The sequence below is a fragment of the Oreochromis niloticus genome, linkage group LG3 (genome assembly GCF_001858045.2).
Source record: "Oreochromis niloticus isolate F11D_XX linkage group LG3, O_niloticus_UMD_NMBU, whole genome shotgun sequence".
Classification (NCBI taxonomy): domain Eukaryota; kingdom Metazoa; phylum Chordata; class Actinopteri; order Cichliformes; family Cichlidae; genus Oreochromis; species Oreochromis niloticus.
In genome coordinates, this window is record NC_031967.2 from 56,544,503 (window position 1) to 56,571,553 (window position 27,051).

Sequence of the window (27,051 nt, forward strand, 5' to 3'; positions counted from 1 at the left end):
AAATGTTTTCACTCTTCTGTTGCTTTTTCATATATTTCCACAACATTAATATTGATCCCACCTGTCTCACCTGTTTCATGTTTTTATACACAGTGTTGGGAAGGTTACTTTTAAAATGTATTCCACTACAGAATACTGAATACATGCCCCAAAATGTATTCTGTAACGTATTCCGTTACGTTACTCAATGAGAGTAACGTATTCTGAATACTTTGGATTACTTAATATATTATCGTACTGTTTACAACTACATGAATGTCCTATTGCTGTGATTTATTACTGTTACTGAAGGTCCGCGGCTCCGAACCGTAGTAAAGGGACCTCTGGCTAATACGGTGGGTTCCGTGTCGGGCTGGTAGCCGAAAACTAGCTTTACTTTGTTGTCTGGGTCAACTTTGCTTGCCAGAGACAGAGAGAGGCGTTGAAAGGCTGCTCCAACGGAACTTATTTTTTCCGGAGGAAAACACGAACACAGTGTACAGTTGAGTCTTAATAGCTTACTTACAGCTGGGCTCGTCAGGCACTCTTCTTGGCTGCTGTGGTTATTATTATATTTACATGCTTCCAGCTCCCGTTTCTGCTCGATGACAGAAACACCTTTCTCTCCCTCCCTCGCTCACAGACACATAACGTGTATGGTAGTCCATTCTCCCTGCAGCACGGACTACACTGCCCATCAGGCTACATTCTTTAGGCATGGGCCTGTAGCATTCTGCCTTTTAGCTTAGCACAACAACAACAACAACAAAGCGCTCTCTCACCCAGGAAACACGCAGAGAGAGAGCGTCACCCTGTAACCATGGCAACCGTAACGCTGCCGCCTGGAACAACAGAACGTAGCTGTCAAACAAACCCAAACAGTCCTGACCCGCGACAATATGAAACAGGGAAGTACCGCCGTGTAATCCATTTATTTCAACAAAGTAACTGTATTCTGAATACCACCTTTTTAAACGGTAACTGTAACAGAATACAGTTACTCATATTTTGTATTCTGAATACGTAACGGCGGTACATGTATTCCGTTACTCCCCAACACTGTTTATACATAATAACAGGACACGTGTGATCTGAGCGCTGCTGTGGTTGCTGTGCTGCACGTCTTCATTTAGATAACAGAGACATCTAGTGGTTCAGAGGGAGAACTGCAGGAGGTGGAGCTGTGTTTTAGCATGAAAAACTTGTTTATTCTTATCTTTTAGACGCAAATACAAATATGACAAATATCATTGTGAGATACAAAAGGTCAAATCAGTTAGCAGAGGGAACAGTGATCACACAGCAATGTAAGAATAGAAACATAATCGTGAATATGGACGTGTACACAGATGGAAGCAAACAAACAGGATGTAACAATAAATTAAAGCCACAAATGAGAAGAAAACAAACCCAAGGGGAGATATATTTGATCTCAGGTTTCCAAATCAGATGATTTAAAGTATCAGAGTTTTTGTGGTTTGCTTTCTTGAAGTCATTTTTTCTATAATTTGAATTCCTTGAATAAAACAACAAACTTAGGGGATGATTTGGTAATCCTACTTTTGTGTATGAAAGATTTGACTAAACATAAAACAATCTTCCCACTCAGTCGTCGTTCTTATCTTGTGAAATCAAACCAAATGTTCTGTTGTCTCTAAATCAGGGATTGATGAAATCTTTGCTTTCATCCATTTATGAACATGTTCTCGTTCATATTAAATCGTAGTCTAAGTCATTCTTTAGAGGGATAAATGTCATTCATTATCTTCAAATGTGTTTCTGTTGTTTTGGGGGAAGTTTGAAGTCCATTGTTCTGTCTGTTAATGAAACTTTATCACGTTTCTGTAGGATTTGGTTCCTATTTTGTATTTGTTTGAATTATTATGTACTTATGTGGTACATTTTGGACTCTTTCTGCCATGATGCCAGGTCTCTCTTGAAAACAACATTTTTAATCTCAATTAAATTTTCACCTGGAGAAATAAAGGATGATAATAATTTTGTCTTCAGCGGAATCATTTCTCTGTAAAACAGCTTCTTCTGAAACTCTTGTTACATTTCTTGTTTATTGTTTACTGGTTTTAGAAAAATGTCATCGTCTCTGTGTGAACTTAATCTCTACATGTGGTGTCAGCTATGATACGAGCTCCAGTGTCTAATAATGATGCTTTTATTATTGTCTGGTATAAGGAGCAGCTGGATAACCCACTGGTCATGAAAACGGCACCTTACTGTTGGTTTTTAGCAAACACAATTTCACTTAAAGTTTGGCCCAAATTACCATCCAACATTTCAAGTTTTCCTGACTACAAATCCAGAGATTGTGACTCTGATGGTCAAAGACCAAGAGGGGACAGAAACCTGGAAGTCATCTGTTTACCTGCAGGTAAGGTTGCTGCCAGATGCCAGAGCAGAAATCACCCTGCAAACATCTGGTTATTTCATAAAAGTTCAACTGAAATCCTACTTAAGTCTCTCTTCATCTGCAGGTCAGCGTCCTGTTACATGTCTGTTATCTTTGTTCCTTCAGCACCAAGAACAGAAACCTTAATGAGGAGTGTCCCAGCTGAGGCCCGAGTCCCAGCAGCTGAGAGGCTGCTCACAGTTCGCTCACAGTTTATTGAAAGAGTGTCTGAAGCTGTTTTAAACCAACGTCTGGATAAACTCCTGCAGCAGCGTGTTATCAATGATCAGGAGATGGAATCAGTCAGATCACAGCAGATGAAGCACGAGACGTGATGGACACGAGGAAGTGAAGCCAGCTCACTGCTGATCGCTGCTCTGTGAGGAGGATCGATGCCTTTGCACAGAGCTGAACCTGGATGAAGACAGACTTGGAAAGAGTCTGTGGAGCTGTGACCATCAATCTCAAAGAGCACTGACAGAGTCACTGTGATCTTCATGTGACGTGTTTTTAAACTGCACTTTAGTTCTGAAAGTGCCTCTCATTAAAACATGGACTCTGATTAGATGCTGAGCAGGACATTGGATGGACTGAAGCAGAGTCTGGGACCTCAGTAATTATTAGTGCACAAACCAGCAAATATGTGAAGCTCCATTAATGCTGAACCACATCTACAGGTTGAAGAGCAACAGCTCAGGTTATCTGGGACCAGCGTCAGTTTCCACCAATATAACTGAAGCTGTTTCTACCTGTAATGCTGGAATAACCTATTGAATCACATGATCAGTGTTTACAATCTGTTTACTGAGGTTTAAACTCTCCTCTGTGCTTCTGCCTGTTTAAATAAAGTTTTGCTGCTTGCTTTCTTATGCTGGAGTTTGAATTCAGAGATCAGGAACTTAGAAAACTGATAACTGATGGACAGCAGGGCAATAAGGGGAAGTGGAGACAGGTGGGAGAACAAGACACAGGTGAACTAAATCACAGCAAACAAGACGAGGGAAACAAAAGCAAAGCACGAGGACGACAACTCACCAAAATAAAGCAGGAAATGTGAAAACTGAAACAGACACATGAATAAAGTTAATACGAGAGACTCGACCCGAGAGGGAGAAACACTGAGAGAGGAATAAACTCTAAAGTAGCAGCGAACTAGGAACAAACCAAATATACATGAAACCGTCTAAAACCTGGATTCAAAGAGATTCTTTAAATAAAGACGAGAAAGTCAGGACACATCGAGGCAGCTGAGTTTTATATTGTTCTGTTTTCCTCATTGGAAATGATTTCAGTGGCTGAAATAAATGAATGAACCCACAGAGGAGGCAGCTTTGTTGTGTGTTTGGTTACAGAGTCACTAAGAAACACACACAATTCCCCCAGCCTGGGTTACCATGGAGACAGTCAAACTTTCATTCACTTCCTGTTTCCACTGTTAGTCTGACTTCACTGGTTGGTCCCAGAGTATCAGATGGAGATGGAGATGGAGTAGATGGAGAACCAGCTTCAGCAAAACAATGTTGGTGAAGTCTGGAGAGGCCTCAGAACCATCTCAGGCCACAAACATCAGAACGCTCTGCCTGGGAGGGATGTGAGGTGGGCAAATGAACTGAATCATTTCTTCAACAGATTTGATTCAGCCATGAGGCAGTCTCCAACATCGGCTGCAGACTCACCCACCCCCACTGCTGCTGTTCCACCTCTGACACCTCAGACACTTCACACCTCCTCTATTCACCCTGCTCACTCCTCCCCACCCCCAACAACAGCATCCAATACACACTCAACACAAGGCTCCAGCCTGTCTCTCTCAACCACCCAGGTTCGGAGGGAACTGAGGAGGATTAAAGCCAAGAAGGCAGCGGGTCCAGATGGCATCAGCTCGAGGGTCGTCAGGTCCTGCGCGGACCAACTGTGTGGTGTGATGGAGCACCTCTTCAACCTGAGCCTGAGGCTGGGAAGAGTCCCACAGCTCTGGAAAACTTCCTGTGTTGTTCCAGTGCCAAAGACTTCACGCCCCAAGGACCTCAACAGCTACAGGCCGGTGGCTCTGACATCCCACCTGATGAAGACCCTGGAGCGGCTGGTCCTGGCTCAGCTTCGGCGCCTTGTGAGCTCATCACTGGACCCACTTCAGTTTGCCTACCAGCCTGGCATTGGAGCGGATGATGCCATCATTCACCTCCTACATCGTTCCCTCGCTCACCTGGAGACCGCTGGGAGCACTGTGAGAATCATGTTCTTTGATTTCTCCAGTGCCTTCAACACCATTCTTCCCTCGGTTCTGAAGGACAAGCTGGAGAACTCTGGAGTGGACCATCACCTCACTACCTGGATTTTGGACTACCTCACCGACCGACCACAGTATGTGAGGACTCAGGGCTGTGTGTCGGACAGGGTCGTCTGCAGTACGGGGGCCCCACAGGGAACGGTTCTGGCTCCGTTCCTCTTCACCATCTACACTGCAGACTTCTCCCACAACTCCACCCAGTGCTTCCTGCAGAAGTTCTCTGATGACTCTGCAATAGTCGGCCTCATCACTGATGGGGACGACAAGGAGTACAGAGGACTGACTCAAGACTTTGTGGACTGGTGCCAGCTGAACTACCTCCAGATCAACGCCAGTAAAACCAAGGAGCTGGTGGTAGACTTCCGCAGGCACAAGCATCCTCCACTGCAACCACTGAACATCCAAGGTATGGACATTGAGGCTGTGGACAGCTACAGGTACCTTGGTGTTCATCTGAACAACAAACTGGACTGGACTCATAACTCAGACGCCCTCTACAGGAAAGGGCAGAGCAGGCTGTACCTGCTTCGGAGACTCAGGTCGTTTGGAGTGGAGGGCCCACTCCTGAAGACCTTCTATGACTCTGTGGTGGCCTCAGCCATCTTTTATGGTGTGGTCTGCTGGGGGGGCAGCATCTCTGCTGGGGACAGGAAGAGACTGAACAGGCTGATCCGAAGGGCCAGCTCTGTTCTAGGATGCCCTCTGGACCCAGTGGAGGTGGTGAGTGACAGGAGAATGGTGGCTAAGCTGTCATCCCTGATGGATAACATCTCCCACCCCATGCATGAGACTGTGAAGGCACTGAGCAGCTCCTTCAGTGGGAGACTGCGGCACCCACGGTGTGGGACGGAGAGAGTTCGCAGGTCTTTCCTCCCCACTGCTGTCAGACTCTACAATAAAGACTTTTGCAGCTGATCAAACACACAAACCCACACATGTGCAATAAGACTGCTATACGTGCAATTCTTCTTCTGACGAAGTTGTGTTTTTGTATTTTCCTACTCAGTTGTATATAGTATTTGTATTTCTATTTTATTCTATTGTATATATTATTCTATTCTATTTTATTCTATTGTATATAGTATTTTATTCTATTTTATTGTATTTTATTGCATTCCAGTGTTTTCTAATTTCTGCTACATAACTTTGCACTTTTGCTGTAACAAAACAAATTTCCCACCTGTGGGACTAATAAAGGCCATCTTATCTTATCTTATCAGAGACTCGTCCTCAGACAGACGCACACAGGTGAGTCAGCACAGGCATTATAACCCTGCTGGTTTCTGATCTGATGAAACATCGTCTCATTATTATTACTGAGTCTTGGTTTTATTTGGGAGCTTTATTAACAGCAGATTTATCTTCATCTTATCTGTGGTCTTATGATAGATGATGGCAGCACAGTTTGACAGAAAGATGATACCATCAGTCAAATGTAAGAAAAAAGGAAATGATTGAAATGAAATGTTTCTATTAAACATTAAAAAAGAGAAAAAGCTTTTTGTAAAATCTCTTCTTATTTAAAAACTAGCAGCTTTCATTGGCAGCAGGTGAGAAACACGTGGCTGTGTGAATAAAGGAGTTCAGCACATGTGCATCAGAGCCCACAGCAGGGGTCACCTGGACATCTGTGAAGGTTATTAATGCACAACTATAGCTGCAGGTTTAAGAGCAGCGCATGCTGCAGTCAGAACTGTTACCAATGAAAAGATCTGCAGCTTCATGAAGCAGCTGAAAGATCAAACAGTCCAACATTTACAAAGTGCTGGTAGAGGTCCAGCTGAAGCAGTACAGATGTGCTGCTGTCCCACATTCAGTCAAAATGAACGAGCTGCAGATTTTAAAAATGAGATTACTGAGAATATTTGAATTGTGACTCAGATGGCAGATCCAGGCTCTCAGCCTCCAGCTGAAACTTCCAGTCCTCCCCCAGCCAGAAGCTCTGACGCTGGGCTGAGAGACTTTGATCCTTCCCTGGATCCAGAAGTCCAGGAGGGAGAAGGAGAACAGGACCTGCTTCCTGATCTGGAGAGGCCTGAGGGAAAGAAAGATGGAGCAGACAGAGCTTTGAACAAACCTCCTGAGCTTCACCTCCACAAAGGTGCAGACACTGATGCACAGATTCACATGTGACACCTGCAGCGTCCAGCTTGTGCCGCTGACATTATCTCCACTCTGATACAAGCCTCATTCACTCGCTCACACACGTTCATACAATCACCTTTTCCTCACAGTCACACACATGAATGTAATGAGGGGAACTCGGGTTCACTGTCATTCCTCAGGATCCTTTGATATGCAGCCTGGAGGCTCTGTGGATGAAACCAGCGACTGTCTGAACCACTCGGAAGTCTTCATGATGGACTTCATCCTGATTAGCACTACAATACTTGTTACAGGCCTTTTATATGGAAGAATATTCTTTTCCATTAAAGCTCTGAACATTCTCACTCTTTCTGGACCAGGTGTGACAGGTGAAGGACACCGGCGAATAGGAGGACAGAAACTGAGAGCCATTAGTCACATGACTTCAGCTGCTGGCCCCTCGGTGAGTCTAGAGTTCCAGCAGTGACCACAGGAAGTGCAGACGTGTGATCTAAAGCTACATGTGGGCCTGTGACCATCAGGCTTCTCACTGTGGTCGACGGGTTTGTGAGTCCCTGTGATGCTGGGAGTGTCCAGGACAGTCGCTCCTGATCGGGTCTCTCATGGAAAGCTGGTCCCAGGAATTCCTGGAAAATTCCTCCACCAATGAGAACTGGGAACATAAGTGCAGAGTGACAGAGGTGCTCAGCAACCCTGCTGTTATATGGGAATATAACCAGAATAGTCGGCGACCACTTGAGTTAAGTTAGCCAAAGAGATGCGACTCAGACTGACTTCATCAGGTTGGCAACGTGTCTGCATCGATAAATTCCAGTTATTCACAAATCAGAGAATAATTACAGTCATTCAGAGTCAGATTGGGATTGTTTGGAGGATGTAATCGTTCCCTTCAGGGAGCGTGTTGGACGCTCAGTGTCCGGGCGACCAGCTGGCTGATGCAACTACTTAGAATCAGTTTGTGAATGTGAAGAAAATCAGTGCAGTCACTGGACAAACTCTGATTCTTCCTAGTTTCACTCTTGTTTCAGTCCAGTGTGACTGAGCTGGTAAAAGATGATGGGAGGAGGTGATCTGACTTTTAGCCACACAGCTGTCTGCTAGAGAAAAAGCCTTTGTGCACAACTTTCTTAAAGGCAAACGGCACCATGTTCACTGCAGCTGCAGCAAACGCAGCACAGAGTGAAAGTTGGACTGAGAATGTTGTGACTGTTTCATGAGAAAGAGCAGGAAACAACCATCACACACCCAGACACAGTGCTGGGATTAGACTTTAGAGCCAAATGTAGGACAAAAGCTTTAATATGAAAGAGGAAAAGCCAACAACAGCCAGAGCATGAAGCTCAAAACTGTAGCAATCACCAAGAAAGCTGACAGGCCTGTGACACGTCAGAGACGCCGTTCAAATCATAAAGAAGTTGCTTTATTGACAACATGTAAAAAACCAAAATAATCAAGTCACCCTTCAGTTTAGAGCGAGTAGACCAACCAGGCACAGCAACAGCTCTAGAATAAGCAACAGTTTGATGCATTACAAACAAGCTTTCATATCCACACATACATGTGGCTCACATGCTGTTTAAAAAGGGCTCAAAGACCCAACAGATACACAAAGTATAAAAATACTTTCATTCAGACAACAGTCAGCTGTGCGTGAGACAGAGAGCCGACTACAGTTAGTAACATGGACTCACTTTGTTTCAGACACGACACAAAGTAACACAAAGTCACAAAGAGCAGGAGCATCAAAAAGGAGGCAGAGCAGCAGCAACTCTCCATGAGCTGTGAGGCTAACAGCCACCCACACTTCCTGTGATGCACAATGAAAACAACATTAACCTGAAGGATGATAACAACAGAAATAAATCTAAGCTAACGTCACACAGTGCTCACACAGCGCTGACTGTACAGGCCTCACACAGCTACGAGCTGCATCCACAACACCTGATTCTACTGAACACAAACCAGTTAATGATATCTGAGCAATCCAGGGAAGGCTTCCAGGAACGTGAGGATCCACAGACAGCTCTACAACAGCATCAGTCAGCAACAATGTTACTAATCACTCACTCTTTCATCCTTTTATACTCAATCAAAAAGTGCTGTGTTCACATTTGTTTCTGCTGAAACCCAGAGACTGAAAATGTTTTAAAGCTTGAAGAAACTGACTGAACTTCTCACTAGTCCAACCGTGAGGAACACTTCCCCCCATGACACATCACAGGAGAACGTGGCGTCTCAGTGGAGGGGGGACAGTAGCTCAGTTTAGGCAGTCAGACTCAGAATCGATGCCTCCAGTCAGGGTCAAACGTGGTCCTCAGAAAGCTGCAGATGTTTGGCTCTCACTGGTCTCTGCGTCTGTAGACTGAGCTGATGTTTCTCCAGGTGTCTGGTAAAAGGACGATGCTGCTGTCCAATGAGGCGAGGAGAGAAGTAGCCAAACAGGCGAGAGCCGTGAAGGAGGAACGGCGGGCAGCTCTGGATGCCCGACATAAATACCTGATGAGCAGGCTGGCAGACGCCGGCAGCCTGGAGGAGGCGGCGGTGGAAGACGCCATGGTCTCTGATGACAGAGTAAGTTCAGAGACGTGATCCTTCCTCAGAGTTGAACCTTTGAGTCATTCATGTCTGATTCTTCCAGTTCAGTCTGATCCATGAATTCTTTGCTGCAAACGGATCCAAGAAGCTGATTTTCTTCTATCAGGATGTCAAACAGGTAACTTTGATCACATTTAAATGACACATGAAGGTCTAACCGCTCTTCATGATCTGCTGTTTGTTGCACCGTACTTTGTATTCATATCTTTGAATATCTGCCTTTCTCCCAGAGTCTGTCCTCCCGTCAGTCTTCCTCTGTGGACGCATCAAACTCAGCTGTGGCTCAGAGGAAACTCTTCCTCACTACGGGGAACTCTGAGGTTGGCTTTGACTTTTCTTTAAGTTAATGTGAGTCTAATGTGAGAATAAGAAATAAATGTTGATATGAGTGGAAGGTTCTGCTGATAAAATAGCAACGAGCAGATTATTGAAGAGCGAGGCAGACAGTTGGTTTCAGTAATGCCAGTTTATTAGAAACGAGGACTGTGGGGCTGCTGGAAGTCAGGAGGGCCGTTCTCTGGAGAAACCTGACAGCTGAGGTGGAGAGCAGGATTTATCCACAGACGCTTCTTCCAAGCAAATGTCCTGAACACACCTGAGCTGAGTGTTACACAGAAACTGTCTTAAAGCACGAGCCTGGATCAGACTGGAGGACTCAGAGCTCAGGTGTGTGACGTCACATTGATCCACCTCTCGGGGTTTTTGTGTTCTGATGTATCTGATTTTTCTTTAAGCTCCAAACAATCCCGAGCCTACGATTCATCATTGTCCTGTTCAGAGATGATGAGCCTGAGCGTGTTTGTGTTTCCATGGATCAAACTGTGCTGCTTTGTTTGGTTAACCAGGTGATTAAAGTCTCTGAGCAAACACTGGATGACTGACAGCTGCAGGCTGAACATCAGGAGGTCGAGAGGCCGAAGTCTGAAGAGCTCAAAGCTCCACAAACACTTATTCACAGAGAAAAGGACTACAAACATGGAGGAGCAGCACTCCCAACACGAGCTAAAGGCTACATGCTAATAACATTTCCCCTGGATGTGGTTTTAACAGGAACATGAATGATGAAGTATTTAAAGTCAGTTCCAGCGGAGTCGGTGCCGTGTTGGCAGCTCTGATATGCAGAAACTTTAAAGCATGGGACAGGAATAAAAACACTCCTGTGACGTCAGAGTTTATGAATGATGACAAACTGTTTGTTTTTAGAAACTTTGTTGATGCTTAAAATGATCAGGAAATAAAAGCTGAATAGATCCACGTCAAACAGGAGAAGCTTTGCAGTTTGCATCAGCTGGGAAACTCGTTCATATCCAGTGTTGGGCAAGTTACTTTCAAATAGTCATTAATTATAGTTACTAATTACTTCTTCAAAAAAGTAACTGAGCTACAAGGTTCTAGATGTAATTAATTACTAGGAAAAGTAACTATTGTGTTACAAAAATACCCTCTGGGCTCCAGGGTCTAATCGGCCATTGTGAACTCCTTTTGTCATGGTCCTGGGTCATGTCATGGTCCAGGGTCATGTCATGGTCCTGGGTCATGTCATGGTCCGGGGTCATGTCATGGTCCTGGGTCATGTCATGGTCCTGGGTCATGTCATGGTCCGGGGTCGCTGACCTGGCGTTTTGTTTCTTTTTGGTTTCATCTTGTGTTTGGTGTTTATTCTGATTTTGTGTTCGTTCTTAGGGTTTGGTTCTTATGTTTAGTGCTTCCGTGTTTTATCAGCCCTGCCTGCGTCTGTCCTCTGTGCTCTGTTCGTGTCCTTTTGTGTTGTGAAACAGTCTGTTTCCTGTTTTACTTTGAAGGTTTGCGTCTGATCTTGTGCTTCAGCTGTGCTCCCCTCCTGTGTGTCATCCCCTCATTACCTGGTGTGTATTTATAGTGTGTGTCTGCCTGTGTTGGTCTGCATTACTCTGTGTGTCTCCGTGTCGCTCTGTGTTTCCCTGCTGCCCTCATGTTTTCTGCTTTGTCTGTTAGTTTGTCCCAGTTTAGCTTCATGTTCGCGTCTTTGTTATTTTCACTGTAAATAAATCTCCACTCGCATCTCCACCGCCGTCTGCATCTTGGGTCCTCCTTCATTCCACCACACGACTGCTGCCCCAGCCGTGACCACTGTTGATGTTTCCTCCACATTTACCTTTAAGAACGATTAACTTTGCCTTGTTTGGTCTCATTGTTTTCAGCACAACCTCACGTGTCTGAATCTACAGTCATGTTTTCATTTTGACAAACTGTATTAACACAATTGATCTAAATAATAATTTGTGTCCACTATAAAGGAAACATCCCAGCCTGATACCTGCAGGTCTGACAGCAGCTCATAAGCACAGAGGTCTCGCTGCTGTCCTTAGACAGTAAACATGAAACTATTGAGGAACAAACAGGCGTATATCTTGTTTATCATGACTCTGGTTTTACGTTTCCTATCAACACAATTTATAAACTGGTATATATCACCTTGTTGCTTTGTCTTTAAGTGCTCATGTGATTACCACGACTCCTTTATTCTTCCTCAGTCAAACAGCAGCACTCATGTGATTGCTTTGCCCCCTGAGCTCCAGCTGTTGTGCCAAAAAGTGACCGTCTGTCCGCGGGAGCGCGCAGCTGCTTAAAGCTGTAGCGTCCAGATTACTTACAGCTACTTCCTGCAGCTGATATAAGATGCTGTGAGCTGAACACAGCTTCAACCGTCTGTTTGTTGAAACATAGTAACGGACCGCGGTTTCTTGTTAGTAACTGTAACGGCGTTGTAACGATAGGAATAGTAATTAGATTACTCGTTACTGAAAAAAGTAGCGCCGTTACTCCCATCTCTGGTAATGAGCAGCCTGCAGAGCTCTCCAACCACCCCGTCTTTAAAGCCCATGAAAGGTTTCCTTTGCATGGTGAACTTTGGTGACAGAGTGCAGAGGAAGTGCTCTGTCTGCGTCACGTTAAAGGATCTGACCTCCATCACGTTCTGTGTTTCCAGCCTTTACTGGGGAAATGTCTGTTCTTCCTGAGAACCTGAGAAATTGTTGGAGTGGAGAGAGGAATTCCAGGGAATGCGAATGGCAGACCTGACGGCTGCGTGGCGAGGACGGCTGCTGGAAGGCGCCAGACCGGCTGTAATAGGGCACTCCGCGGCAGCTCCACTAGGAAGATCGGTTTGCAGATCCCGAACTGCCAGGGGAAAATCAGGTGGAGAAAGAGTGAGGTCTCGGTCCGATGGGCTGAGCGACAGGACATCCATGATGATGAGTGTTAAGGGTTCAGAATTGAGGAGGAAGACCAAAAATAATGACCACTGATCCTCCGGGTGCAATTAGACGACATTTTAATGAATACACATGCGGAGTCCAACACTTGTGCAGATTCAGTGTTGAACTATCTTACAATAGTCAGAACAAAGGCTTTATAGGGTTTCTGTTGCCAGGCAGACTCAATACAGCATATGTCAATCCAAAACCACAACTGTTCTGTTGACAACTTTTAACATAGTTTAAAAAAGAACATCGTCTTCGGCTCGAACCCAGGTGCTTCCTGTCACCATCCTGCCCAGGCTTATCTTCTGGAACATCAGGCCCACGTTCTGCACAAACTGTCACTCATGCAGGCACAACTTTGCAGTCGCAAGCAAAACATGATTAAACTCTTACCTGTATAAATGAGTCTACCTAGTATGTGTGTGTGTATGTGGGTGTATGTGTGTGTCAGCTTCTACTGCCCTGTTTCACCCTTCACTTCATCAGCTAAACCTTGTAACCTTTCCACCAGACAGAAGGCCAGCACGTACACAACTGAAACTATGTGTGTGTATGTGTGTATGTCTGTACATGTGTGATCCTCACGCTGCACCTTAATTGACCTCAGCTTAAGCAACCAGGCTAAGGCCATCCTGTGTGTACTGATCTTGACTTATATGTAGAATGTATAAAACAAATGTTCCAATCTAATACAACTACTTAAAGCTTAATCAAAAATATAAATGCATAATAAAATGACAAACCAACTCAGACTGCTTTCAGTTTCACTTCAGCAAGCCTTGCAGAAGTGTTTCCTGTCTCATTTTGGCACAGAGTATATTTCCTGTCCCTGCAGCTCAGTTTCTCACCCACTGAAGACTTCAGTGTAAGAATATAAAAACATTCAAAAGCCTTTAAAATTATAGATTCAACTCAACAGTTTAAAGTGGTTCTTGCTGGGCTTGTAATAAAAGCTTAATTGGGTGCCAATATGTTTAAACATCTAAATGCAACATCGATATTCATAATTAATGGAATAGTAATAATGATCATAAAAATATCCACCCAGTATTCCCTATTCCCCAAAATATCCTCCCAATATGAGCCAAAGGGTGAGTAGGACTGAAGCTCTTAGAATTTGCGAGGCGTCTGGCGACGAGGGGTGTTCGCATGAAAATGAGAACAGCAGGTGTTGGAGAAGGGTTTTTTTTTATAGCCTGAGGCTGGAGGGGGCGTGAAGGAGGAGTGGTCCCGCTCCTGAAATTCAGATGATATCTCCACTAGAATGAGTTAGACTGAAGGATCCCACGCCGACTGGAACTCAGCCACACTCTTAAACACGGCTCTCCTGACGAGCGTACTCTGCTGCAGATGGCGAGCGTCAGGTGTGGATGCCTCTGGCGCAGGAACACTTCTGAGGTCGCTCAGGCAAAAAAGAGCGCACACAGATAAACATGAACAGACGGGTGGAAAACAGCGAAAACCACAAAAACACCTTAGTCCTGGTTCCCCAGACCCAGGCCCTGACAGGAACAGGACTTTATTGGTTTTACAGGGACAACTTTTATCAGAAGAATATGATTGTGAGGCTTCTCTCACAGTGAGGCTGAATGAGCCAATAACAGCTAATAACACAGTAACAGGTATGTTTCATGTTTTTATTGGACTCTGAGTAATCACACTCTGACCTCACAGAGCAGCTGGATAAACAAAGAGAACTGTTACTAACTGCCTTTGAACACAACAGCCTCCATCAGACGTCAGAACAGTCGTTTCCTTCCTGGTCTCCTAACACGAGCACCGTTCTTATCAGCTATTTATCAGACTGTAGTCATGCAGTCACACATGTTATCCAGCATGTGCTTCACTGTAGTGTCTCTGTGCACCAGTATGCACGCTCACAAACATCTGGCAGGCACATTGTCCACAGGTCACACACCCTTACACACTCACAGATGTGGACATTATTGTTACGATATTACTTCAGGGAGCAGACATGACACCGTCTTAGCTTCTAGCCATCACCTTTTATTATATCTCCACACCACCCTCCGGTGGCTTCTGTTAGGGTTCAAAAATATAGGGAAGTAAATACAGGAGGAATGCAAGTAACCACACTGGTCCAAAGGGTAAAGACGATGATTTTAATGAAATGACACGCGTGGGAGAATGAGCGGACTCTATGAGCAGACAGCCCCAAAATCTCATCCTCCAAACATCAAAATACAGTTTTATATGCATCAGAGTATATTTAGTGACGCCCCCTCATTGCGTCATCACATACATCAGCTTCAAAACCACAAATGTTCTATTTGACAACTTGAGACACAATTAAAAGAACACTGGCTTCCACCTCCCCCCCGGTGGTTTCCCGTAAGCCAGCTCAGCTCTCGCATCGTGCATCTACTGCTTCATCAGTCAACTTTCACCTACACCCTAACAGTGTGTGTGTGTATGTGTGTGTCTGTCTGTGCGTGCACAGAGTTTGCATATGCTCTCTGCACCTTAGTTGACCTCAACTTAGGCAACCAGGCTAAGGCCATCCTGTGTGTAATGATCTTGACTTATATATAAAATGTATAAAACAAATGTTTCAATCTAATACAACTACTTAAAACTTAATCAAAGCTTAATCAGAAATATAAATGCATAAAAGATAATAGCATCATCGAAACTGCTCCTCAGAATTACTTGCACTGAGACTCTGGTTTTGGTTTCACTTCCTGCAAAACATGTAACTTCCTGTCTTATTTTGGCACAGAGTATATTTCCTGTCCCTGCAGCTCAGCAATTTAAAGTGATTCTTACTAGACCTGTACTAAAGGCTAATATATTTAAACCTATGAATGCAGTATCAATACTTCAATAAATGTGTCAATGCAAAGGCTTGCTATATGATTATGATGCAACAGTAATGACAGTAATAACAAAATAATAAAAATAGAATTAATAAAAATAAAATAATAAATGGAAATAATAAAAATAACAAAAAATAATACTTTCTTCCCAACACTTCCACATGAACTGCACCTTAAACAACAACTGTTCATTCATATCATGACATCCCCCTTTTTTTTTTTTCAACAACAGGGGCAAACAACAAAGTAACTCACAACACGACCCAAGGCCCATGACCAATGGAAAAAAGAAAGGGAGAAAAAAAAATGCTTCTTGGCACACATTTCTCTCTAGTGAACATATATGTTTTTCTTCCCATGTTTTTTTTTTTTTGTTTGTTTGTTTTTTTTTCAAAACATATACTCAAAACACAATGTTCATCTTATTCCTCAATAAGCCTTCTGGGCTTGGAAACAATACGTCCACTTGCAGTTTTGGGTGGAGAACTTGGAAACTCTGTGGGAGTGACATTTTTACTTTGCATGTCCATCTCACATTGTCCCTGTGTTTTATCACACTCATTTTGCTGTGTCACGTTTTGATTGTCCCTTGACTGCCTTAGAAACTTCCTGTTCCTTCTATATGTCTGTCCATCAGGCATCTGAACGACATAAGATCTTGGATGTTCAGATAAACCTGTCACCTGGGCTGGATTCCATACACCCTGTTGCCACATTCTGACAGTGTCACCAACCTGCAGTTGCTGAAGCGCTCTGGTTCCTTGGTTAAAGTATTCTCTCTGTTTCTGTTGTCTTGTTTCTAACAACTGCTGCACTGTCTTAGTGACCATGTGGGGTTGCAATCTTTGTGATGTCGTTGGAAGTCTTGTCCTTATGCGTCGACCCATTAGCAGCTGGGCTGGTGACGCTCCAATGTCCTCCAACGGTGTACTCCTCAGATTCATTAATGACAGATACAGGTCATTCCCCTCGGCTTTTGCCTTTTTTAACAAGAGTTTCACTGTTTGTACTCCTCTCTCTGCCATTCCGTTTGACTGTGCATGGTGGGGGCTCGTAGTGTTGTGACAAAACTCCCACTCTTCTGCAAAGTCTTGGAATTCACGGGAGCTGAACTGTGGTCCATTGTCTGAAATCACTGTTTCAGGAATTCTGTGTCTGGCAAATTGTGACTTAAGATGACCGTTGCACTTCTCGTGTCTGACTTCAGCCACTCAACCTCAGTGAACTTGGAATAGTAATCCACTAAGAGGAGGTATTCCTGCTGGTCAAAGGTGAATAGGTCCACACCTATCTTCTGCCAGGGTCTTTCTGGAACACTATGTGGATGCAGTGGCTCTTTGGTCTGTCGTTTCTGGTGAGTACTGCACACATCACAGCAGCTCACCATCTCAGTGATTCTCTGTGACATTCCAGTACTTCTCTCGCTCTGCGTCTGCAGCTTTCAATACCCAAGTGACCCTCGTGAATGCGCTTTAGCATCTCTGCTCTCAGTGCTGCAGGAACAATAAGCTGCTCTCCTTTGAACAAATCTCCATCCACTACTGAAATTTGTTCCCTGTAATTCCAATACGCTTGGATTTCTGTTGCAGCTTGGTTTCTTGCTTCTGGCCATCCATCCAGAACTGTCTCTGTAAGTTTCGTCAGTGTCACATCATTCCTTGTTTCCTTTCTGAATTCCTCTAGTTTTGCACTTGTCACAGGTAAGTTGGAAATTACCATGTGCACCTGGTCTTCTATGTGATTATCAGATGAGCTGGTCACTGTCAAATATGCTCTGGATAATGTGTCTGCGATGTACATTTCACCTCCTGGCTTGTACTGTACTTGTACCTGATATTTCTGCAGTCTCATTAGGAGTCTCTGTATTCTTGCTGGAGCACTGCTCAATGGCTTTTTCATTATCACTTCTAGTGGTTTGTGATCTGACTCCACGTTCACTTCTCTTCCATACACATACTGATGGAAACGCTCTGCACCAAACACAATTGCCAACATCTCCTTTTCTATTTGTGCATAACGCTGTTCAGTCTCTGTTAATGAGCGTGATGCATAAGCAACCGGCTTGCCCTCTTGTAGTAAGACAGCACCGAGTCCACTTTTAGAAGCATCGACAGATAGTGTTACTGGAAGCTGTACATCATAGTATCTGAGCACAGGAGCTTCAGTAAGAAGTGTTTACAATTTCTTGAAGGCGTGCTGATGCTCACCTTCCCACTGCCATGCAACATCATCTCTGGTAAGGCCACGTAATGGCTCTGTGTGTTGTGACATGTTTGGTATGAACTTTGCTAGGGTATGTCACCATACCCAGAAATCGCTCCACATCTTTTTTGCACTCTGGTGTAGGCATTTTCTTCACTGCCTCTATCTTGCTCTGATCTGGTTTCAAACCATCTGCTGAGAAGATGTGGCCAAGGTATTTAATTTCCTCCAGGCCTACCTTGCATTTGTTCTTGTTCAGCTTGAAATTTTTTGCTCTTGCTCTCTCAAGCACTTGCCTCAGTCTGTCGTCATGCTGTACTTTAGTCTCTCCCCAGATCAAAAGATCGTCTATGTACGTCTCGACGCCATCAATCCCCTCAAACAGCTGCCTCACCGTCCTGTGGAATACTTCTGGAGCTGAATTAATTCCAAAAGGCAGGCGAAGGAATCTGTAATGACCAAAAGGTGTGTTGAATGTACAGAGACGAGAGCTGGCTTCATCCAATTTAAGTTGCCAAAATCCTGAGCTTGCGTCCAGCACAGTGAAGTATTTGGCCTTTGCCAGTCGGCTCGTTATCTCTTCAACTGTTGGCAACTGATAGTGCTCTCTCATGACTGCTGTGTTGAGATCACGTGGATCTAGGCAAACTCTCAGTCGTCCAGTAGCCTTTTCCACAATGACGATTGGATTCACCCACTGGGTAGGCTCTTCAATTTTTGTAATCACCTCCATTTTTTCCATTCTGTCCAGCTCGACTTTGAGTTTTTCTCTCAAAGTGACAGAGATTTTTCTCGGTGGATGAACTTTTGGTGCCACACTCTCATTAATTTTAATGGTGTGTTCTCCCTCAAGGCAACCTAGGCCCTCAAACACATCAGCAAATTCTTTGAAAATGTCCATTTCATCACTTCTATTCAGTGCCATCACTCTCTTGATGAGTCCCATTTCTTCACAGGTTTGAATTCCCAGAATTGGCTTGGTTTCTGATTTTACGACAATGAACTCCAAAACAAAACTTTTCTTTTTGTATTTCACTGCCCAAGTGCACTTTCCTTTAACTGCTATTTTGTCTCTGGTGTATGTTGACAACCTGACATTTGTGGGTCTAAGCATTTGCTTATTTCCTATTCTTCGTAGTAGACTGTATGGAACTGTCAAAGAATCGTTTCCAGCAAGCAAAGAAAGACACAACTCAAACATGTATATACATGGGTGATCTCAGTGGAGACTCACACTGAGACATCAGTTCTCTCTTTATTTATACCCTGCTCCTTCCTAAAATATGTCAGGTCGGCGCCCCTTGTGTGTAAAACAACTCCTTACAAGGTGATAACAATGAAACATATTTAAACTGTTAAAAATAGTAACCAGTCAAGCTTATCTCAGCAAACTCAGCAAGGGTGGAGGCACCTGTGGTACTCCCTCATGCAAGCTTTGTCATGAAACACAGTAAAATAGGAGATTTAAATGAAGCTAAACAACTAGGGGTTTTTAACTACAATAAAGCAGAATACATATAAAAAATCCTATAACATTCCCTCCTGTTTTAGCTCATTTAAACACGTTTCACACTTTATTTCCGAACATGTTCACTTGCTCCTAGCATTTTCAAACATGTCATCATTATGTGTTACTTATATTGCAATCTAGCTTCACAGGTCGTCTTTAAGATTTTCTTCTTACACATAGACATCTTCGTCTTCAAAGTTATCTTCACTGTTACTCAGATCATTTTTGTCATCCAGTGGTACAGTAACATAAGCTATCAATGATGTGGAAATCATTTTGGAAATCATCTTCCTGAGACAAGGGAGAATACATGTGGAGAATACACAGAATAATATAAGTAAGAGTCCTATGAATATTAGACCTTTATACAGCAAAACAGTCCATGAGCCATTTAGCAACCATCTCAACCAATCTGTACCCCCGTCTACATATTCCTCTGACTGCACATTCTGAAGCCTTTTTAGAACTTTTAATGCATCCGTCATGTTACTAGAATGTATGTTGTCAGGTATGTAAGTGCAACAGGTGGTGTTAAAAAGCACACATAATCCTCCTTTTTCAGCCAGCACAATATCAAGCGCCACTTGATGTTGCATGACCATTATTCGCAGGGCATCTATCTCCTCGTTTTGCTGGTCATTGACTCGACATGATGTATTCAAGAACAATCCAAATCGATAGTTCAATGTCTCGATCCTCAGCGCAATTTTCCCTGTGCCTACCCACGGAAAGAGTGAGTGCAGCACTTTCTGTCCTGTAGTCCAAAGTTTGAATTCCTGTGGGACGTCAGAGCCCCATATTGGGTCATGTGGTTTCGGGTCTGGAGTGTCAACTGATCTTTTCCCTCTTTTGAGTGATGTATCGTCGGTAGTTATTTTAAACGTGTGATCAGATATGAAGATTGGAGCACACATACCCGTCCAGTTCTGGGGGAGAGTGAAATAGGCCCGCTGTCCACATAGCCAGGCCATTCCCTGCACCCAATAGGTGCCATTGGAAATGTCATTGTTCTTCACTGGTCCTCCAAGAGCATGCGTCACTACTGCTTTGCAGTTGGTGGTGTTTCCCATGTCTATAGTTCCCTTAGACTGGCGGTAGCACAAGGTATGATCCCAATTTCCAGGGTTCTCGAGAAAGACTGGAAATGACCCAGCCTTGTTCCTTTGTTTCACCTTCAGGTCGACCCAGAACCATTCATCGCACGTGCCGTTTCGTAATCCTATTTTCGAAGGTTCGTTGTGGTTGATCACAATTCCAGAGTACTGATACCCGAGACTGGCGTAGCTTGCTGCACACTTCACCTGAGTCATGTTCATTGCTTTGCCATATTGTGTTGTTGGTGGCATATGTGAGCAGACATAACAGTCTTTGGTGGGTGTGCTGTCATGTATGTACCGATACCATGCGTTGTTCATCCAAGGGTGGATATTGTCTTGTATCATTGTATAGTGATGTGAATTATCATGTGTCCAGGCTCTTTTCTTGCGAGGTCCATCGTTCTTCCTGAGCAGTATTAGACATCCTGCGACCAGGGCTGCCAGTGTCAGTGAGATCAAAAGCAGCTTCATGATGACCTGATACACCTGACCCCTCTGATAAGTAGACCAAAGGCAAGAAGCAAAAGGGCGGGATATACCCAATCAGCCCTTCCTCCACCTTTCGGATCACCAGAGGGCAGGGGCGTCGGCGTCTAGTTAGTCTATGCTCTCACTCACTTTCTTACAGTGGCTTTGATGTATCCAGGATGGTCGCTCCGCGATCTTGCATGCTGTGGGAGTGGTTAGAAGCACTTGGTAAGGTCCTTCCCAACGGGGTGAACTCCAATTTTTCCTCTGGAGCACCTTGATTAGGATCCAATCACCTGGCTTCAACCTGCAAGATACTGGAGAAAAGTCCTCTGGCAGTTTGTTATTCAGCACAATTTCTTTGTTTTCTAGCAGTTTAGTCATCCATTCTGCTAATGTGGTTTCTCTAAAAGATTTAGTTAAAGGTTCACTCGTTATAGGTAGTGGAAATGGTCTACCATGGATGATCTCAAACGGTGTGAGCTTCTGAGATCCTTGTGTTAATCTCATCCACATTTTTACCAGGCCTACACATTCAGGCCACGGTCTTCCTGTTTCTTCCATACACTTCCTTAGTCTCTGCTTGATTGTACCATTTGTTCTTTCTACTAATCCTGCACTTTGTGGATGATAGGCACAGTGGTTTTTGATATTAAATCCTAGTGCTTCTGAGACTTTGTTAATTACATCATTTACAAAATGGGTCCCATTGTCTGATCTCATCAGAGTTGGGATGCCATAAGTTGGAATAAAGTGGTTACACAAACATTTAGCAACTGAAATGGCATCTGCTTTCTTTACTGGATAGATTTCAGGCCATTTTGAGAATACATCTATGATCACTAATGCGTATTTTGAGCCTTGACATTCATTTAGTTCAATGAAATCCATGTGTATTGTATGAAAAGGGTGAGGCGGTGTAGGGAAATGACCTCTTCTTGGTCTTAAATTCCCTTGTGAGTTATGTCTTTGACAGGTCATGCATGTTCTTACAAATTCTTTTGCTGAAGTTTCGAAATTTATAGTATAGAAATGTTTAGTGACTATAGTTACTATCCCTCCTGTTGACACATGAGTAACTCCGCTGTTTTATGTAAGGACTTTGGTAGTATTGGTTTTCCGTCGCACATCATCAGGTCATCTCGTAAAATTGCTCCGCATTTTAACCATTTCTTTTGTTCATTTAATGGAGCTGATTTTTGTTCATTCTTCAGAATGTCTATTGGTATCTGTGCGTTTGTTTCCACTGTTAGTGCACTTTCTGTTTTATTCGCAGCTGCCTTTGCTGCTTTGTCTGCAAAATTGTTTCCTTTGGTTATGTCTGACACATCCGTTTGATGTGCAGCACATTTGCATAAGGCTAGTTTGCTCGGTAAGGTTATTACTTCTAGCAGTCTTTTAAGTAAACTTCCGTGCTGAACTGGGCGTCCTGTTGACGTCACCATACCTCTATTCTGCCATATCTTGGCAAAATGATGTACAGCTGAATAGACATATTGGCTATCAGTATGAATGTTGATATTCTGTTCCTTATGCAGTTCACATGCTCTTATTACAGCTGTTAATTCTGCACTTTGTGCTGAGTGTGAGGAAGGTAGTGGTTTCGCTTCTATGATGGTGTCACGAGTTGTCACAGCATAACCTACACAGTTCCGACCAAAACTATCTTTAGATGCTGAGCCGTCTACAAAAATGTCAAGGAAGCCAGGCTGTGGTGTGCTATAAATATCAGCTCGTGGTTTCGTTTCCTCATCTAACTTCTGCATACAACAGTGCGGTTGGCCATCATCCGGTGTAGCTAAAAGTGTGCTTGGATTCAGCTGTCCAGACTTTTCTATCGTTATGTGGGATTGTGACAACAGAATGCCCACATATGATAGTTGTCTGGCATGTGTAAGGTACGACAGGTTTGCTTGTAGCAGTATTGAAGTTACTGCATGTGGTACTTTAACTGTCAGAGTATGTCCTAAAACAATGTCAGCTGATTTCTGCACTGCCTCTGCTGCAGCTGCACAGGCCTGTACACATGTCGGGAGGCCAGCTGCAACAGAGTCCAGTTTTGATGAATAGAATGCTAGTGGACGCTGTTTTTCACCGAATGTTTGTGTTAAAACTGCTTTCATATAACCTCCTCCTCCATCTACATGTAGATAGAACGGCTTATCATAATCTGGCAAAGCTAAAACAATATTAGTTTGCAGCACGGTTTTCAAGTGTTCAAAAGCTATAGATGCTTCTGTTGACCAGGTTACTTTATCTTTTAATCCTAAATCTTTTCCATAAATGATGTTCTGTAAAGGCTGTACCTTTAATGCATACTCAGGTATCCATGATCTGCAAAAGTCGCACCGTCCTAGGAAACTCATCATTTGCTGCTTAGTCTGAGGTTTTGGAGCATTTTGTACTGCTAGCTTTCTTGAGTCTAGTAGTTTCTTTCCCTGTCCTGACAACGTATGCCCTAAGTATATCACCTCTGTTTTCCATAGTTGCAACTTATGTTGAGAAACCTTGTGACCTTGCTCGGCTAAATGATGTAATACTGTCAACGTATTTGTTTTGCAGCTCTGTTCCGTGTCTCCGGTGATTAGCATATTGTCTACATACAACAAATATTGGCCTGGAGCTGGCAACTTGCATGATGACATTGATTTTCGTAGAGCTTCAGCATACAGAGTGGGGCTGTTCTGAAACCCTTGAGGTAGACGCGTGTACGTATATTTTTGTCCATTAAATGTAAATCCAAATAGGTGTTGTGAATCTGGGTGTAGAGGCACAGAAAAGAATGCATTTGATAGATCTATCACTGAGAACCATTGTTCTTTAGGAGTAATCTGATTTAAAATTGTATGTGGATTAGCTACAACAGGCGGTATCTGTTCCGTTATCTCATTAATAGCTCTGAGATCATGCACTAGTCTATACTTCCCTGTGTTTGCTTTCTTGACAGGAAATATTGGAGTGTTGCATGTTGAACTCGTTGTTTTTATTAAAATCCCTGCTTTTAACATGTCCGTTATTACTGGTGTGATGCCCTCCTTAGCCTCTGAAGTAAGGGGGTACTGAGGTTTCAAAGGCCTGTACATAGTTGTTGTTTTTACTCGTACTTGATCTGCTGTTTTTATTAGGCCTACATCTGTTTGACTTGTGGACCATAATGATTCGGGCAGCTTTTGCAGCTCAGGGTATGCCTCCACTGTCACTGCATATCATTCAGTGCTGGAGCTTAATAAATGAGAGTCCGCACAGTTGATAAGGTGTGTTGCAGGTTTAGTTGTCACTACCCAACCTAATGTGTACCTCATACATCCTGTCCTACGCCCTTGCAGCCACCCTTCATGCGTGTCTTCAGTTTTTTCGTATCTATCTCTTTCAACCTGGGTCAACACATATTCTAAATTTTTCCAGTCAGTGACATTATTTCGTGCCACTGAGACGTGTGGCTTCGCCATTCGGTTTAACTCTTGTGTGTTATCGTTCTGTATTACAGAGCATACAGCATTGCCGCTTTTAGTTACATATAGGTGTTGTAGAGTTAGTCTTTGTGGGCCTAATCTGTGCACTTCTTTGTCATATGGAGGATCAAGACCTGGGCTTTGTTTAAATCTCAAAGTGTTATGATAGTCTGTGCACGCTAGTTGTTGAGAGTCTGGTGGCAAATACCTTTCCGCTAATCGCTGCAAAGGCTCCAAAGGTGGCAGATCTAAAGTCCAGTAATAATGGGGCTCACCATTCCCTTTGCAGTAAAAAGGAGATTGGCTTGTTGATTCCTCCTCACACAACATTAACTCTGCGTGCATACCATTCTCACCAGGTACTACTCCTATTTTTAGTTTTTCTAAACTATCTCTGCCTAACAGATTAACTGGGCAGGATGGATCATAAATGCACTGGTTTTTGCATTTTCTACCACTCTTCCTTTCCTCCAGTATCAGCGGTTCGGTAAGCGGCTGTACATTTGTATGTCCTGAGGCTGATTTTACAATTACAGTGTCTACTGAAAATTTCAATCCCTTGGGTTTTTCATGTAGAACTGTTCTACATGCACCAGTATCACATAGCATGGTCATAGGCTGACCATTTACATGAATAATTATAGTAGGTTTATGCTCTGAATCAAGAACTAATTGTTCTATATTAAAAATGTCATCCTTTGCCTGTTCTTCTTCCTGTCCCTTTCCTAGTCAATCCTGCTGTTTCTCTCCTCTATTCCTGCAGTTCCTTGCCATGTGCCCCTCTTTACCACAGTTCCAGCAAGTATTATCTCTCTCTCTGTCACTCTCTCCCTTTCCTCGATATCCGCCCCCTCTGTTTGCACCTCTAAAACCTCCTCTATACCTTCCTCTGTTCCTCTGCTGTCCCTGCCTTGGGCCTCTATATCCTCCTACAAAGGCTACGAATCCTGTTTCAGGATCCACAGAAAAAATTTTCCCTTTATCTTTTTTCTTTAACACACGAGTAGCGTGTTCTGCATATTGTAATGCATCAGGCAATGATCCGATGTTCATGGTCACCCAATGCTTCTCTACATGTGCTTTTACAGGTGGCAAAAGGCCATTTAAAAATGCATTTTTTAAATGTTGTTGATATGGGGTGTCTGGACCTTCCTCATAGTTTAATCCTGAATGTTGTCTAAAAACTGGACGTAAGCGATCGAGGAAGTCGGATGCTGTTTCAGCTTCCTTCTGTTTTACTTCTCCTATTTTAGCATAGTCTGCTCTGGGAGCCAGTCGAACTCTAATCCGCTCATACAACTGTGTCATGGCAGTTTGTAGGTCAGCAAATCCAGGACCTAGGGCCCTACCATTTTCTCCTGATCCTGTGAAGTCTCCTCTAACTGTTCCCATTTTTAACCCTAACAGGTCTTGTATTACTTGAAGCATTTCATGGCCATTCAAACACCACTGTCTTCTAATTAACTCGACAGCATCTCTCCACTGTATGAAACCTTCATTTAAAGGTGGGACATCTTTGAGTACATTCTGTCTATCTGTTTGTGACCATGGTCTAAAAACAAATATATTTGGATCCTCATCTCGCTCATTATTTTCACCACCGGTTAGCTGTCCATATCTAGGATTGGGTGTAGCTATCATTGGAAACAGACCTGAGAGGCCAGGTGGATCTACACTGCCCCCCGTGTCTCTCCCGTATGGGTCTTTTCCTATGTCCTCCTGTGGGTTTCTACCAACAGTTATACTTTTTAACATGCTTTGAGCTTGAGCATAGGGGTTAGTTCGGGTGGTGAATGGATTTTTTGATTGTGGTTCAGGTGACGACGGCGTTGGCACATAAGGAGGTGGCTGTGGTTTTTGTAACATCGTTTCTTTTTTCTTTTGTCTTTTCTCTCTATTTTCACTTCTCCTTTCTTTCTCCTCTTTCCATGCTTTAAAATATTGCAGTTCTTGTGAGCGTTTTATTTTCTTTTTTGGATCTTTCTCAGTATTTATTTCTGTTTGGAGGGTTTCTTTTAATTTAGTCAATGCGGAGGGGCTACATTTTCCCTCCCATGTGGGACATTTAGTTTTCTTTGGGTTCCTCCATCTGCATGCACTAATTTGTCCGGCGCCTGGACATTTTTTCTCTAGCCACTGCTCGTCAGCAGTGAGTTTTGTAGCTTTGTTACCCATTACAACAATACTGCAGAGCCGTCTCTGGTATTAGAGTTAGGAGTGGTAACTAACACGCCCTTCTACTCCTACGCTATTCGTGGAGCGGTGTAAGTTTTACGTGATGAACACAACCTTTCTCCTCTACTCACCAGTACTTTGGCTACTGACAGGAAATAAAATGACAGAACAAAAGAGTAATCCAGCAGCGTACTGTGCTGTTAAAAATGATTTACTCTTCACACACAGAAAACACAAACATTTAATATACAGATCCTTTCAGCGGATCAGTCTACCAGACTTGCACTTTATTTACCTGCCTGTGTGATAGGCGAACTCTTTTATGGATCCCTTCCTGCACTTTATTAACCTGCCTATGCGATAGGCGAACTCTTTAATGGATCCCTTCCTGCACTTTATTAACCTGCCCGTGCGATAGGCGAACAACGTTTTACGCGAGTGTATATGTGTGGGTTTCTTTACCTTACTGAAACGTCGCTGCAGCCGGTTTCGTTAGATCATTCCACTGAATCCCACCGCCGTGGACCACTGATAGAACACTGGCCAAGACCCGAATTTTTTACGCTCTTGGGCTTTCACCTCTACCTAGAGAGGGCTGTCGACAGACTTCAGTGCGGCGTCCCCACGGCGTCAGGAATCAGTGTAGATCTCTGTTTGGAGTCACAACAAAACAGTTGTTATTTTCCCATCCGGC

At 43.6% G+C, this 27,051-nt stretch overlaps 1 protein-coding gene and 1 long non-coding RNA gene across 3 annotated transcripts; both read left to right on the forward strand.

Moving 5' to 3' along the window:
• The first annotated feature begins 924 nt into the window (after positions 1-924).
• On the forward strand, positions 925-3,250 carry LOC112844238 (uncharacterized). 2 transcript variants are annotated; one of them, XR_003216982.1, is made up of 2 exons: positions 925-2,365; positions 2,469-3,250. It is a non-coding gene; the product is annotated as an uncharacterized LOC112844238 (long non-coding RNA). The 2 variants fall into 2 exon arrangements; XR_003216983.1 differs by having other exon boundaries at positions 2,510-3,250.
• A 539-nt stretch (positions 3,251-3,789) lies between these two features.
• LOC109196839 (dynein heavy chain 5, axonemal) lies at positions 3,790-12,381 on the forward strand. Its single transcript, XM_019351311.2, has 8 exons — positions 3,790-3,854; positions 5,894-5,921; positions 6,555-6,774; positions 7,139-7,221; positions 9,162-9,350; positions 9,418-9,492; positions 9,605-9,694; positions 12,343-12,381. Exons 3-8 carry the CDS (start codon positions 6,555-6,557, stop codon positions 12,379-12,381), a joined length of 696 nt encoding a protein of 231 aa, XP_019206856.2. The 5' UTR covers positions 3,790-3,854; positions 5,894-5,921.
• The last annotated feature ends 14,670 nt before the right edge of the window (positions 12,382-27,051 follow it).

Coding starts and splice junctions, on each gene's coding strand:
- LOC109196839 (XM_019351311.2), top strand. CDS start 6,555: ATGGCAGATCCAGGCTCTCAGCCTCCAGCTGAAACTTCCAGTCCTCCC. Junction 6,775..7,138: donor TGAGCTTCACCTCCACAAAG/GTGCAGACACTG, acceptor TTTCTGGACCAG/GTGTGACAGGTGAAGGACAC. Junction 9,351..9,417: donor CCATGGTCTCTGATGACAGA/GTAAGTTCAGAG, acceptor TGATTCTTCCAG/TTCAGTCTGATCCATGAATT.